Source organism: Frankliniella occidentalis, unplaced genomic scaffold, assembly GCF_000697945.3.
Source record: "Frankliniella occidentalis isolate FOCC.00 unplaced genomic scaffold, Focc_3.1 Scaffold82, whole genome shotgun sequence".
Lineage (NCBI taxonomy): Eukaryota > Metazoa > Arthropoda > Insecta > Thysanoptera > Thripidae > Frankliniella > Frankliniella occidentalis.
The window spans coordinates 600,769-615,756 of NW_026267212.1; the positions used below are offsets into that span (position 1 = coordinate 600,769).

General features: G+C 45.5%; 1 protein-coding gene across 1 annotated transcript in view; it reads left to right on the top strand.

The window, feature by feature from the left end:
* The window catches only part of LOC113210115 (RNA-binding protein Musashi homolog Rbp6), a 74,472-nt gene extending 67,845 nt beyond the window's left edge, over positions 1-6,627 (top strand). Inside the window, exon 8 of the mRNA XM_052269088.1 lies at positions 11-6,627. Coding sequence (XP_052125048.1) covers positions 11-140 — 130 coding nt within the window. The 3' untranslated portion in view covers positions 141-6,627. The remainder of the gene's footprint in view (positions 1-10) is intronic.
* Positions 6,628-14,988: the final 8,361 nt, after the last annotated feature.

A 14,988-nucleotide genomic window follows, 5' to 3' on the forward strand; every position in this document is an offset into this window, starting at 1 on the left:
TTCATTTCAGGTGCGGAGATAAAGGTGGTGGAGGCTTTTGGCGTCCGGCGCGGGCGAATGGTAGCAAGAGGAGCAACGACGGCAATCCAAGTAGAGGTCCCGAGGGATCTCATGCTCGCTCGATGAACAAGTCTCGATGATTTTTACGAATCATCTTCAAATGTGCCCCGCCTGCCATCGCCAACGCAACTCTCTTGTGATTCTTTCTTTAATTTCCCACCAAATATTCAATTGAATATGTGAAAGTTTATTGTGTACGTGTGTAAATATATATGTTGTATACATATATAATTAAATAATTGTGAACTTTGTTATAAGTCCTTTGTCAGAAAAGGGATGAAGAGGATGAAGTTTATATTAAGCTATACAGTTGTTTAACCTTACACGTATCCTTGTGATTTTCCTTTTCTTCTCGTTTTTGAATGGACAATTATTAGATTTTAACTTTTTGATTTTTGTCTCCAAGTTCTTAAAATAAGTGTTTAGTGGAGAGATGTTCATATCTTCAGCTGAGGTATTTTTCTCATAACTTGATCCCTGTACCGAAATGTATACTTTTTACCCTCCGTAATGCATGTTATCTAGCCTCTGGTATGCGGAGGTTTTTTTCAATTTGTTCAGTATCTGCTCTGTGTGTCTTGCTGGCATCTTCTCCAGCTATGTTTTTAACTATCATCATTGTAGTTGTACAGATATATTAGATAAGTAAGTAAATGAACGCAGTTAACATATACACCAGCACTGCTCTAAGCGCAGTGCGCAATGATTGTATATCTTTCTGGCGTCAGTGACGTCCTTATTTACACTTGCAATTTATTGTTGTAAAGATCATGAAATGTTGAAAGTGCTGGCAAATCACAGTATAATTTAATACTTTCGTTGTCAGCGTGTAGAGGCAATTTTTGTCTCTCAGTCCTAGGTCAGTATCCTCCCCCACCTCCTTGCCTCTTTCGGCGTCTTGTACGTTTTTCTTATTCAAATTTGCTTGTTATGATTTGTTTTTATCTTTGTGCCAAGAAGCCATCGCGTGCTAAGGTGTTGGCATGTATAGACCCGGATGTTGTTAAGAGGAGGCAGTTGTCAGGGAAGCTAGGGTCTTTTGTTTCGTAATTGTTTTAGTTAGTTTTAAGTTTTATGACATATTTATGATGAACTAAATGTTATATTACAGGGTAAACGAATTAAAAGATTCCTTACTAATTATTTATGTATAAACAGTTTACTTGTTAATCAATCTCCTAATGGACCAAACAGACAAGAACAAAACCGAGATTTTTTTGTCGCATTGAATTCCTGTTCGAATGTAACTAAAGAGAGGATTCTTTTCGTCTTTTATTTGTTCTTATTTAGTAACAAGGGAGTATTACCTGGTACTTCACAATTTGTTTGACTTCGATGTACTCCAAAATTATATTTCTTAATTTTCTCGGATCGGTATTACGTGCATTGTAAGGAGGAGCTTAAAAGGGTGCGATTTCTTTGAAAAAATAAGAAATTTATCTGTACCTACAAACACATGCCTATATTTTCATTAATTTCCGCATTTGTACATATTTGATCATATTGATGTTTCGCGCTTAACTCCCACCTCCCCACAACTTAAGAATGTGTTAGTTTCCCATGCTTTACTTGCTAGTGTTAGTATATAAATACATAGGATTAGATCTACTGTTAATCTTGTGAAACTATACACTAGATTATATTCACGTTTCCTTGTTAAATATGAGACAATGAGCTACAAAACGTTATGATGCAATGTGATTTGCTTGTTTCTATTTCTTAGTTATGTTCTAGATTTTAAAAGTTTTGTTTCATGAATGTCGTTTAAAGCATTTGTGCTGTTATTCACGCAATGCCTTTAGTGCCGAAATTTTGTAAAAAAAGTTTTCGGTTACTGTTACGTTACTTCAGAGGTCGAAGCTCACGGCGCATACCTTTAGCATTGAATCTTATGATTGCAAATACCAAATATTATAAATATCTGGTCCTTATGTAGGCATGTTCATTTGTAATTCGTGGAGGGACACGTTGAATTCGTCACATTCTGTATTCCCGCTAACAATCAAACAATATTTATTTTGTAAGCAGTAAGGAGTACATAAAGCTTAAGTTTTCGTTCCCACTGTACTTCGTTGCGTCGCTCGTTTATTCCACATTCTGTGGCAGCTTCCATGGATGCGCCCCATTTTCAAAGACAACCTCATCCCAAAAGTACTTTACTTCGGTTGGAAAAATATTGTGTCGGTGGACGGAACATGCAAGTCCTATTAAAGCCAAATCAATGACTAAAGTTACTGTGAATTGTTTTAAGTCTCACACTCTGCCTGTTGAGTGCTCGCATTCCCAACGTCTATTATGTTACAGACGATCCTTGGTTTTTGTTTGAGGGAAGTTCTTCGATTGCCGTTGGTCTAATCGAGTGGATTTTCTCGTCGCTGTAACGCACCAGTGATTTCCGTAGCTGTAGAATATACCTTAAAGCGTTTGTACAGCGACGGCACTCTAATTGGTATGATCTGGGCTCGAATTCACGCCGATCATGTGATAGAAAGCAAAGTCATGAACTGACAATGTGTTCTCTAGTGCGACCAGCAGGATAGACGTAGAGGCGTGTCTAGATCAGTCGGTAGATATTGTAATTTAATTTATTATTTGTTATATATTTATCGTGAGTGGCTCCTGGGCAGAAAGGTGGACGAACTCAGAGGTCCTCTTTTCTGTTTATGGAGTTGTTTTATACCTTCCATCAACCAAAAAGTCAATGTAGAATTTTGTTTTTAGTTTCCTTTTTCGTTTATATTATTGTTGTCACATAAGCGGCGATAAAATCTCATTATGAGCGCTTAGGCGTGCTAACGATATCTTATAGTTTATCGTCTGAATCGATTTTTATCTTTAGTTTTCGACGAATCTGCTGTGGGAAGAACGATTGTCATTTCCAGCATAATGTGTAACGAGCTGCGTTTGACGCATTAATTCTATTTCCAACCAATGTTTCTTCCCTCTGGGTTCATCTCCCATTTTTATTATTCAAAGAAAGACTGTTTTTGAGAATTTAGGCAGTAACTCGTCAGAAATAGTATAGGAGGGATCTGAAAGTAGAGTTGAGGTGAAGAAGATTTCATTGGAACCAAGTGATATAGTGTGTATTTGGGGCATCCGTGTTTTTCTTGTGTTGTTTTATGTTTTCATTAACATTTTTCATTTAATTAGCTATAGTCACTATAGAGGAACCTTTGAAAGCAATACACATCTAAATTTTAATTGCTAATGCCTACTGTACTCTAAATATATGCTGTATTTTGATACCATAAATTTCTTTTTTATTGACTATTCTATCGTGCGTGAGTGAGGCAACAAAATGTGTGGATATTTCCCCAGCCATGCTATGTGACGTTATTTTGTTAAATGCCCTACTGGAACTGCTTGATATGATGTTATTTCAATTTTAGTTTCTATGAGTCGGTCCCAAGAAGCACCTCTTTTGTATAAATTTATTCCAAGTAGAATTTTTGAAGATAATCGCCGCGTTCTTTTGCTTATTGCAGTAACAGATGATGGGGGAAGATGTTTTGTACATAAAACCAACATGACTGCGTGTGTGAAAGAACGATAGTGCGTAGATCTTTAAGGATCTTAACTTTGACTTTATAGTGGCACGGCAGCTGCCACACGGTGGAACTTAAGCAATAATCACTACTACTTAAGGCTATTTTATGTGTATAAAAGTGCGATTGTGTTAACTTTTATTTCTCGTTTTGATATTTTAGTATAGTTAATATCCGTACCCCATCATCTGCCTGGTTTTCGTCATATGTTTGGATGTTTTTGTTTCGTTTTGGTTTCTTTGCAAACCACTAGTGAAAATTTGTTGAGATTTTTAACCTTTTGGTTTAAATCCGTCCTATGTGGGTCGCTCCAGCGTGTTATGTAGATGTTTTTTTAATGTCACTTTCGACGTCTTTGTTTCATATTACTGGTGCGTCATGGGGCTCGGCTCGTCACAATAGCGTAGCAAACAGAACTGTAAATATTCAAGCGACTATCACACACTTGACTGTTGCCACACACTCAAGAAAAACGTACGTGGTTTGTCCCCCACGAGGGGCATGTCTTCCTCCGTAGGCATGCAGTAACACAAGCAAAAATTTTAGAAAATTGAAAAAAAAAGTCATGAAATTTTTGTGTTGACTATGAATTATCTTGTTTATCTAAACTGTGTTTGTTATTGTGGTTCATATAATGTTTACAATATTATGATAATTGTGTATAGGTAATCATTATTATACTGTATATGTTAGTAGCGCGCAAGGCGTGCCTACAGCTGTGAATGCGAGTTGATTGCTTTAAGGATGCGTTGTTTTGCCGTTGATATATGGATATGTTGGGCGCTTTAAATATAGCACTCTCATCGTCTTGTTCAAGATCATGTTCTGTTTTCTGTTACTGTAGTTTGCCCTTTAGTTTTCCGTGTTAATATCTCTGGAAAATTTGTAATTCATAAGTCACTCACTTTTGTGCTTTTCTCGTGGTTTTGCCCCCCACTGGGGTGATTGACTCTTAAGATTTTACTATTCTGTTGGTGATCAAGTTGGATTATAATTATCTTTGCTGTTTGAAATAAAACTGAACTTTGCCGTGTAAAATACTGAGCCTCCTTTTGTTTCATTTGATAAATGCAGAGCTCAGATCTGTGTTCCTTGTATCAGATGCTTAGGAAAACACAGAATATCAATTGTCATTAATCACTATCGTATATGATACGTGGCTCTTATTGTGATCGTAGTTGCAGATATCTGTACAAGTACAAGAACATCGCTCATTTGAGCGTAGTAAGAATATTATGTAAGAATAAGAAGGTGTATCGCGAGCAAATAATGGGAAGGTGATCTGTGCCTTCCATGAACTAAAGACGCGAACGACATTTGATGTTGACTGTGTAAGCTGCTTGGAACTGTTAGAATCAATGCAGTATTTTGAGAATTATCGTGAGTGCTTGTTGAGCACGCAAGCCTTAGTGAGAACGTCCCTTTGACATCTTCCATCAGTTCTCGGGTTCTCGCGTTTTTATTACCCAAGGAGTAAATACTTAATGGTACATACACTTTCCATTGCGAGGGTACATCGGGTGCCTTTCCTCAAATCCACAATAAAACAATCGTACCTTTCGGAAATTTGTGTTACTTAAAGATAAAAAGGTTATTTGTGCTGTTTTATTTTATACTATAATCTTTATAACACCATTTATTGTATAATAGGCCTACTGTTTGTATTGTGTATAAATGTGACACTCCGATATAAAAACTCACTTCGGTTTGTGGTGATCGCCTGTTTAGTTAATGGGATTTTAAGAAGCTCACTGTGATGGTGCCTCGAGAAATCAACCCACGAGAATGGCCAGATGTCATCTAAGCACATCAAATGGGCCCACATTTCTCTGTATACCCTTTATTGGCTACACATACAGCTCGTCAGCTCAGTGACGATATTGTGCAAATTCAAGTTGGGTCGACCTTGTCACTGACCATTCTAAATTCGGGTAGCCTCGCTGTCAAAATAATACGAAAATGTTGTGTTTAGTTGACAAACATTGTCTTGGGGTGAACGACTCCGTGCCATCTGCGTAGTGCTCACTTTTCAGTTCCACTGATTATTTTTGGTTGTTTTCAGTTCCTTAGATTCTTGAGGCCATTTTTTTTTTATTTAATTACTTCAAGTACAATAAGAACTGCGTGTCCCAAAAGCTAGACCGGTACGTTCGTAGTTTTCTTTCTTGCTTGATAGTCAGAATGTGACTTCGTTGAATTTTTATTTGAAATTAGCTTTGGCCTCTAATAATTGCAACGAAGGACATTCGGCCACGAAGCAAGAATTTCGTCAATTAGAAGAGCAGGCTCACAGGTTTCGGGATCCACCGTGTATAGCTTTTGGGACTGAACAGTACAGTCAATTCCTATCGTTTATGTGCTTCAAAGTATCTCAGTATTCTGTACAACAGATTATTAAGGAAATAATACGCGAAACTCTGATATTTTTAATTCCGAAATTTGCCCAGTAACTGACTATTCTTTTAAGGCAGTGCATTATGCGTATCATTAAGAAATTGAGCGGCTGTTCCATTATTTATGAACCGATTTTTGCAATTCAAAGCAGCTTGGACGTGGCTTCTACCTTGACCTTTTTACAGTAAGATCCCAATTAGATCTTCCATCTTCCAAGAATTCGTTCCTTCCTTCTAGTAATAACTTCCGGCAAACACGTTATGGAAATTCTTGATATAAACTAGTTAGTGAGCTGATATACAACAGATGTCAAATTTGAAAATTAAAACTTGTAAGGTGTTTTTTCCCGATAAGAGTCTTCTGTGCAGATGCCGTGGTTAAAGTTTTATCCGAGTGGAAATCTTTCTTCATGATACAATTATCATTACATTATTATGAATCTATGTTTACCATAATTGTAACAATTATTATTATTATTACTGCTGATAATAATAATAATCTTATGTGGTTGACTTCGGTCTTCTTCTGTACATATATGTGACGAGATGCTCTACCAAAAGAGCTTCTATGTGTAACAATATTGATAACAATAAAAAAATTCACTACGGACAAAGTTCAAATACCACATGAGCATTGTTATTTTACTACACATTTTCCCAAATTTTCCTCCTCCCATAATGGGAACCGCGTTTGGTGCATGGTCTCCAGTTCCTAGTGCGGAAATAAGTTTAGTCAAACTGATTTTCAAACTGAAAATCGATAGTGCTGGGAGGAGCGCCAAAAGCGGGTCAGGAAAGTTCAAGCGGGCCCAAAAGTGGCCGGCATGCTAACCACACTGCTAATCACATATGGGTGAGCAGTGAAACAGTGTGCTTGTAGCTTTTTAACGCCACACGACACCCAGGTATTATAGAAGCGCTTTGTTGAAGTAATAAATGACATTGTTGTAGAGAAAAAAGTACGTCATCACTCAAACAGTCGTTTCGGAACAATCCTTTTTAATAGTCTCCTACCACCCCACCCGCACCCTTCTTTCAGAAAAGACACGGTTTTGATGGCCTTCCGAAATTCAGAATACTGACGCAGGACCGCAATTTGTCTGTAGCACTACAATACTCTTCGTGACATATTTTTTCCGGCTCTCCATATCCCCTTCTTCGTCATTCCCTTCTGACCCACTGATCTGGAAATGGGGTGATAAGGACGAAACTTGTTAGGTCCTATGTTTTTCTGTCCTTTCTCCTCTTTCCCTTTACTTTCCCTTCTACTTTCTAGTAGTATTTATTTACACGTTGCTCTTTAGTTCTGATCTAAATAAGCCTACCTAAATTGCACATCATGCAATGTCTCAGAGTATTGGACAAAAGCGAGATGATCATCGCAAACACATGCGATTCTGTAAATTTACTTTCGCGATTATTTTGTAATGATCAGAACAAAAACTTGCTGTACTTTTGGTATCTCAGAAGAGCTGAGAACAGTGTTCTGATGACACCTCTTAACAACTTCTTATTCTCGTTTGCAATCGTTCGTTTAAGGCCCCCCTCCCCCCTGCTCCGAGAGAGAGGGGGCGGGAGAGAAAGGGGGGGGGGGAGACTTTGCACAACATACACTAATTTTCCCACGCTATCTAGCCAAACCAGCCCTTAGTGTCGCGACAAGGATCACACAAACAAAGCAATTCATCCCGCAAAATCTAATTTATGCCCCTCCAAGGAATTCTCGCCGAGCCCAAACTAGGTCAGCAAAGTTACAATGGATTTCAAATTCCTCTCGAGCTTACTGTGACGCCTCTCAGCGTGTGGCTGGAATGCGGAGGTACAGAAACACTGTGAAGGGCAGCATGTTGTTTGAAAAACTCTCTTGGCAAACGATGGCTTCGCTAATATTTTAGTGTTTACCCCTTAGCAGCATTTTCTACCTTACGCAATAAATTCATCGACGACTTATCTAAAAATCTGCAGCCACAGATCATTGTGGCCTTTGCCTCACATCAAAGTAAGGTCATTTTTTTTATAGACGTTCCAGTCTATACCAGCAGGTTTGGCGCGCGAGGGAGCGGTGCGTTGCGTTATGGGTTCGTCCCAACTTCCCTCCGCCGGCCAACAATCACTACTGTGCGCTAGGCCACTCGCCACTCCCCATCCAGGCGCTCCCAGCTCCCAGCCCTCCTCCAAGCCTGGCCTGAAGGTGGCCCAGGCCAGGGCACAGGGCCGCCGAGGCCTCGACTCCAACGACGAACACCTCTGGTTGCTCAGTCTAGCGCTCGTCCAAAGCGAGGGCGATCACCCACCACGTCGCCACTCACTCGCCCAACAACTGCCTGGTCTCGCAAGGGAACTCATAAGAAGTGTTAGTCCCCCAATTTTGTTCCGCCTGCTTGGGAGTTTTGTGAGGGTCAGTGTCAGCAAAGACGGACGACAACAACGCACAAGGCCGTGAATCTCAGAACAAATAGTCGTAACTACTCTTGTTCTAGAAAGCAATAACGTATTTAATAAGTAAAAATAATTTTGTTTTAGATTTTCTTTTATTCGGATCGTCTATTTGTTAACACGCAGTGTTAACGTTTTTTTTTTTTTTTTTTTTTTACGTTCCTCACGGTTGACCCATGAGTAGTCTTGTAGAACGTGTTGGTTTAACTACACGGAAAACGCAAGTGGTGAGATGTCGCACACCTGTAGGTGTGTGAGTGCCCATTCGCACACTTGAGGGTTTTAATTTTCCATTGAAAATTCACACACTTTGTGCCGTCATGTGTGCGAAGAGGCATTCACATACGTATACAAATGTGCGACCTTCACAAACTTGCGTTTTCAGTGTGGTTTCCAGTTCTTTCTCCAAGACTTTCACGTTGGATTCCTATTCCAAGTCCCGTGTACAGCATTGCGCGAGTAAAACTTGTTAACTGTTTTTTAGAACAAATGCAATGCTTTTAGGAACAAGCTTCATTCTTGTTCATCGCTCTGTGCGTCGAGTTGACCAATATTTTTACTTATTGTCCTTTGCCTTTAGTGCCTTTAGTGGCTTTGTTGTTTGAATTCTGTAAAATATGTCTCTTCAAATGAAAAAAAAGTGAAACAAAATCGTCCGAAGTAAATAGAATTAAATTAAATACAGAATTATTTATGATCATAAACATTAGATATAGTTTATACTGAACATCAACTGGGGTACAGCAGAGAAAGACTAAACCAAGGGAATAGTCGGGGAGAGTAAGAAGCAGGAATAAGAGACTGCAAGGGAAACAGCAGGAGGCGTTGGGTGTCCTTCAAACCTAGCCTGACGACGAGAAACTCTCGGTGCTCTTGTCAAGCGACAGGCGGGGGATCCGGCGGATGGAAAGTGGCAGCAGACGAGGTGAAACGCGGCAGCACCCAGAAAGACACGCTTACGCTTCCCTGAATAGGGTCAGGCTCAGGCGACGGGAGGCGCAAGTGCCTCTCATTAAAAGCAAGACTAACTTTCTAGTCTCTCCTGCGTCAAGGGTCGTTATTACTTAGTTCAAGTGAAGATTCGCCCAAGACAACAGCGTAGAGCACGGACGGCCTGTCATCGTCTATCTAAAAATCAAAAACAATGCCGGGTCAAAGCATCGCGTGAGAGGACTGTGGAGGACTCAGCTCTTTGCCCGCGTGCCTGCCTGCCTGGGGGTTGCCAGGGGGGCCAGGTGAGTAGAAAAGCACTGCAACTCTTTCTTCGCAGCCCGAAGGACATCCATTAGCGGGCCACTTTAAGCCAATTGGAGAAAGGATTGCCCCTCCTCCCCTCTTGGAAGCCCCGGGCTGCTGGAGCGCTGCGCCGGTGTGACCCGCCCCGCTGATAAAGGCTGGGCCGGGCGGAGCCGCCCGGAGGGAGCTTTGGGCATCGCCTCGCTGTTCTCTTAGTGGTCCAGACAATCTCTTTCGACCCCGGCTCCCGTTACTCACCGCGAGTGGGCCTGCCGCCTTGGCCGCACCTATACCGATACTGAATTATGTGGCTTTACTCGCACCGGTATGAGCTTCCGAAGCGATATACCAAACGCCTCAACGTGGCATTATAGGTTTGAAATCTCGCTTCGTTGAAACAGTAGTGGCCCTCAATTCCGTATCCGTACTTTCGGAAGCAAAGATAGCAAGGCCAGCCGGCAGCATTTCACCATCGGCTCCCATGCTTCCTCTGACCCACGAGGCCGTCGCTCCAGCAGCACGGCGCAATCATTTCCCTGTGAGAAGGCCTATTTATTTCCACAGCCGTCTGCACGAGACGTGATAGATTACTCAGCCATTCCGAATTATATTACGTCGTCTAGTGTCTTCGCTTTTTCCCGCCTTTTTTTTTTTTCGCTCGCCTCTCGCCCGCCCCCTATCTCTCTTTTGCCTCTCTTTCGCCTCTCTCTCTCTCTTTCTCTCTCTCTCTCTCTCTCTCTCTCTCTCTCTCTCTCTCTCTCTCTCTCTCTCTCTCTCTCTATTTCTCTTTCTCTTTCTCTTTCTCTCTCTCCTTTTCTCTCTCGTCCTCTTTCTTCGTCGAATCGCAGGTGTCTTTACTGTACCGGGTGATTCAGAGCACGCGTCGCCGTGTTGCGGGCTTGCCTATCCTCGACTCGGCGGGCCCCTACCCTCCTCACCTCTCACCCGTACGCCCGCCGAGTCGAGGATAGGCAAACCCGCAACACGACGGCGGGTGCTCTGAATCACCCGGTACGTCTGCTACAAGCGGGTGTTTGGCGATGGTTAGGGCACACTTTGAGTGAGGGGAGGTGGCGCACTCATTGTACAACAGTACAGCCAGTGCGCCCCGCGCTGACCGGCTCGAGGCGGTCAGCGGTCAGTAGACAGGGTGTTGGCGATGCTGCGCGCTGCTCGTTCTCCCTCCCTACCTGGACCAGGTCCAAAGGGCCCGAGGCTCGGGCGGGGACTTGAGGCCAGCCACGCGGGAGAGCAGAAGAGTGGGAGTGGGAGGCGGGGTGCACCCCGCGGCACTTCTCAACACCTCTGAATCAGTATGAGTTCCACAGCACGGAGGAACAAACCCGCGGCGGTGGCGACAATCAAGAAGCTGGGCGCTAACCACGACCTCGTCGCTCTGCTTGGCCCTCCCTCCTCACCAGCGCGAAAAATAGGTTTGGAAACATGATTTTCCAAAACAATCTTAGAAAAAAAATTCCAGCCCCATTTTTGGAAACTGTACAGTTTTGAAGTTTTGAAAGCAATTTTACACCTATGCTGGGTTTCACAACAAAAATGAGGAATTGCAAATAAATTTACAAATGTCAGTCAAAAGTTTAGAAAAGTTTTAGGAAAAAAAATGGAAGATAATGTTTTCTAACTATTTAAAGTGAAAATTTTTCAGTTATTTTTTTGGAAAAATCCTTCCAAAAAATTTACAGTGCGGTCGGTGGGTGGGGTGAAAGGATCAGCCATGAAGAAGCTGGCCGATAAAAGGAACAGGAAGAAGGTAGGTCACCGTACTGTGTTTCATCGCAAGTGAATGTTTGATCATAAATGAAGTTTTGTAGAATTTGTAACGGAAAAATTGGGTCCACATTACATCAGCGCATCAATCTTGTGTCAAAAAGTGCTTCTGTAAAGTTTGGCTTCGGGAAAGTAAGTTTACACAATCTTGTAAACCTTCTCGGTGTCGTTGTTTAGGTTAGTGCACGGACATATTGCATTGGTAGGACCACTATTTTAACTCAATGATAATAACTCAATGATAATGAATCAACCGTCTTAAAAAACCTTGGTATAGGAGGTACCAAGGTGCTAGATGCAAATGTCCGTGCGAAACAGTTTGAAATCTAGCGACACGCATAACCTCTGCTGGACTGTCGCTCATCTTCTGCTTTGTTTAGGGAAGGCGCTACGCAGCGCCACCTCCTCAGGGCCACCTTCTTCTTGTTCCTCTTATGGAGCAGTTTCCTCATCATACGTGCACCGCAAGTTGTAGGAAGATGCACGGTAAGTTGTTCGACAGTGTGCCGCTCGGACTAAAACGCCGCTCATCGCTCGCGTTCAACTCCGGCGGTCGCGCTGCGTCGCGCTGCCGTCGCTTCCGGACGCTCGTTATCGCCGAGAACAGGAGGAGAGGAGAGCGCCGAATGTGCGCCATTACGGTGCGGGGCCATTAGGCGAGGGGTGTGTGACTGGGGAGGGGGTGGCCGAGGAGCATACGGAGAAGCGCTGCAGCAGTTATTGGATGGGTAGCTATGAAGTTCCGCCACCGCACCACTCCGTGGAGTCAAATACCGGGTGCGGTGGGGGGGGGGGGGACATTATTCCCTGATGTGGCGCAGATACAGCCAGTGTCGCCCCCTCCTCTCTTCTGCCCCCCCCCCCCCCCTCTCGCGCTAATCCACGGCAAGGCGGTCGCGAGGGAGTCCCTTTCGGCGGTGCCGTTGATAATCCTGTGACGTCATGGGTGAGAAATCTCATCCGCCCCCTCCCCTTCCTTCCCCCTTCCCTTCCAGTCGCGTGGAGCCTGCTGTACCTCCACGGGGCGGGCGGTGTAAGAGTCGCCCGCGCACTGGCGCATGAAGTGCAGAGATAGTTGGGTCCCTCTGTGCCGCGGCCGGGGTAGAGCGGGGTGGGGAGGGTCGGGCCCGAGGAAAAGGGGGGGGGGGTGTTCCTCGTGCTCTTACCCAAGGCCGCCGGTCGCGGAAGTACGCAGAGGCATCAGAGACGTGTACAGCCACGATGAGCCACCCGGAACGTCACGGATAGAGATTGATCCAGTGCATCACGGGCCTCAGAGCCAGCCTCCCTGACGAGCCTCTTGTTAACTCAACGTCACCGTCGCTCTATCTGTATTCCTGACAGGCCCAAGTGTGTATCTGGAATCCCTCCCGTGGGGGGGGGGCTGTTTTGTTCGACTTCGGCTTCCGAATCACTCGAACCTTCGACGACGCCTGTGCAGCCCGCTCAAACCCCAGCTGGGGTGGCAGGGAGGGATGAGCCGCCGCCCGCCGCCGCCACCTCCGGCACCAATTCACCGGCCGCGCCGAGCGCCGCTGTCACCCTTAGCCGGCTGCGGGGCGGGGGAGCAGGGGACGAGGGGGAGGGGGTCTGTTCGGCCATCGGACTGAATTGCCCTGCGGCATTGGTGAGCGTTTTGCCACCACATTGGGAGCGGCGGGGTGTGGCGGGGTGGGGCGCAGCCGGGCTTGAGCCACCCGGCACAATGGACTGATAGCTGGTTGGGGAGGCCGCCGTACAGGGCGGGGAGGGCGCCACCTGCCGGCTGCTGCAGGGAGCGAGAGAGAGAGAGAGAGAGAGAGAGAGAGAGAGAGAGAGAGAGAGACGGGGGGTTGCTGGGCCGGCTCTGCTGAGTGGGTGGAGAAAAGAAAAGTGCCAAGCACTAAATCCTGGCCGGAATGGTCTATTTCCAGCTCAAGATTCGTTAACCGGATTTGAGACTGAATTCCACTCCCGCCCGCCCCCTCTACTTCGCGCCACTTTGCGCGCTCGTCCGAGAAGGGAAGGGGGGAAGGGGGGCGAGGTTTGGAAACACTGAATTGATTCTCATCATTCCGATAACAAATAAATCCTGCGCCGGACCGCCCAAGCGGCGCGCTGCCGCTGCCGCCGCCGCCCTCTCTGCCTCGTTACTGGCGAGTGAGATAAGGCCTTTTTGTTCCTCTTTGTGGAGAGGGCGCATCCGCGCGCATTGTGGTTCGAGTCGAGATCACTCCGTCCGCCAGTGCGCCCGCCGCCGGCGTGAAAGGGTGCACTGGGGACAATAGCTTTTTCAACAAGCGTGGGAAGAGCCAAAGGGGCGGGTGCTGCGACATACGTTGTAGCCCGCGTGGGGAAAAAGAAATCGCCAGCGACCAAAGAGTACAAAAGACTTTTTAATCCGGAGAAAAAGTGACTACACGGGCGTGTTCCAAAACAGCTCTCTAAGAAATGATTAGCCAGCGGTCGTCGCAGCTAGGCGCACCACACCGACCACCACTTGCCCTAGTGGGGCCTCTGAGTAGTCTGCTGCCGCTGGCTCTGCGGATATCGCACTCCCCCTCACCCCCCGCCCAGGTCCTCGATAGGGCCTATTAGAAAGTCGCGTCCTTTGTCCTGGCCGTCTTTCATTTTGCCCGCCCTTTCCCTCCTGTCCCGAGTCTCTTGTCCGCAGCAGCGCGCCGTCTCCACTCGAGCTCCCTCCCCGTCCTCATCCTCCTCATCCTCTCACCGCACAGAGCAGCATCCGCCCCACACTTAGTACAATGGGTAGCGTCTGCTTCCACATTCACTTCGCACGACGACGCGGTTTTGCAAGACGAGCAGAAACGCCCGACCCGACCGACGCAAACAGTGCCGTGTTTGTAACTCTTTTTCGACAGGGTCGCCGAAGCACAAAAATGATTTTTTTACCGCGGCTGGTCCAGCCCAGGCAGCAAGGTCCCGGAGGGGCTGCGCCCCCCACCCGCGGCCGTCACCTCTCCGGGCAAAGTAAATCCATACCGAGCTAATTGCCTCTCATGCATAGTAACCAGCTGCGGCCGGGCCGCGTCCGGACGGCCTGTCACAGTGTCACGAGCCGGCGCTGCGCACGGCCCGAGTGGCGTCGCCCTCCCTCGGACGCGGCCAGGGGCTGCTTGACGTGAAGGAGGAACAAGAAGAAAGTTATTTCTCGCCCCCGAGGCCCGACTCCCCCGTGGTGTAACCGGCCGGCGAAACCGTTTCTTTTCCCTTTCTTTCTTTTCCTTCCTCCTCTTCATTCCGGCTTTAATTACTTCGTCACCGCGCTGCAGCCCTGGCTGTCGCCCGTCGCCCCCCACCGCTCCGCGACCACAGTGCTCTCCATCGCTGGTATCGTGCATTCCTCTCTTGACGTGGACTTTCTCTAAACTATCCAACTAAGTAAATTATTAAAATATCTTTTTTAAAACATAATGTGGTTTCTTTTTCTTTTTCCGTCCCTTTTTTCAGTGCAGGTTAGCCGTTTTGCAGACCACACGTCCCTTTTCTTTGCTCCCAATCAAAAAAAAAAAAAAAAAAGATAAAGAAAA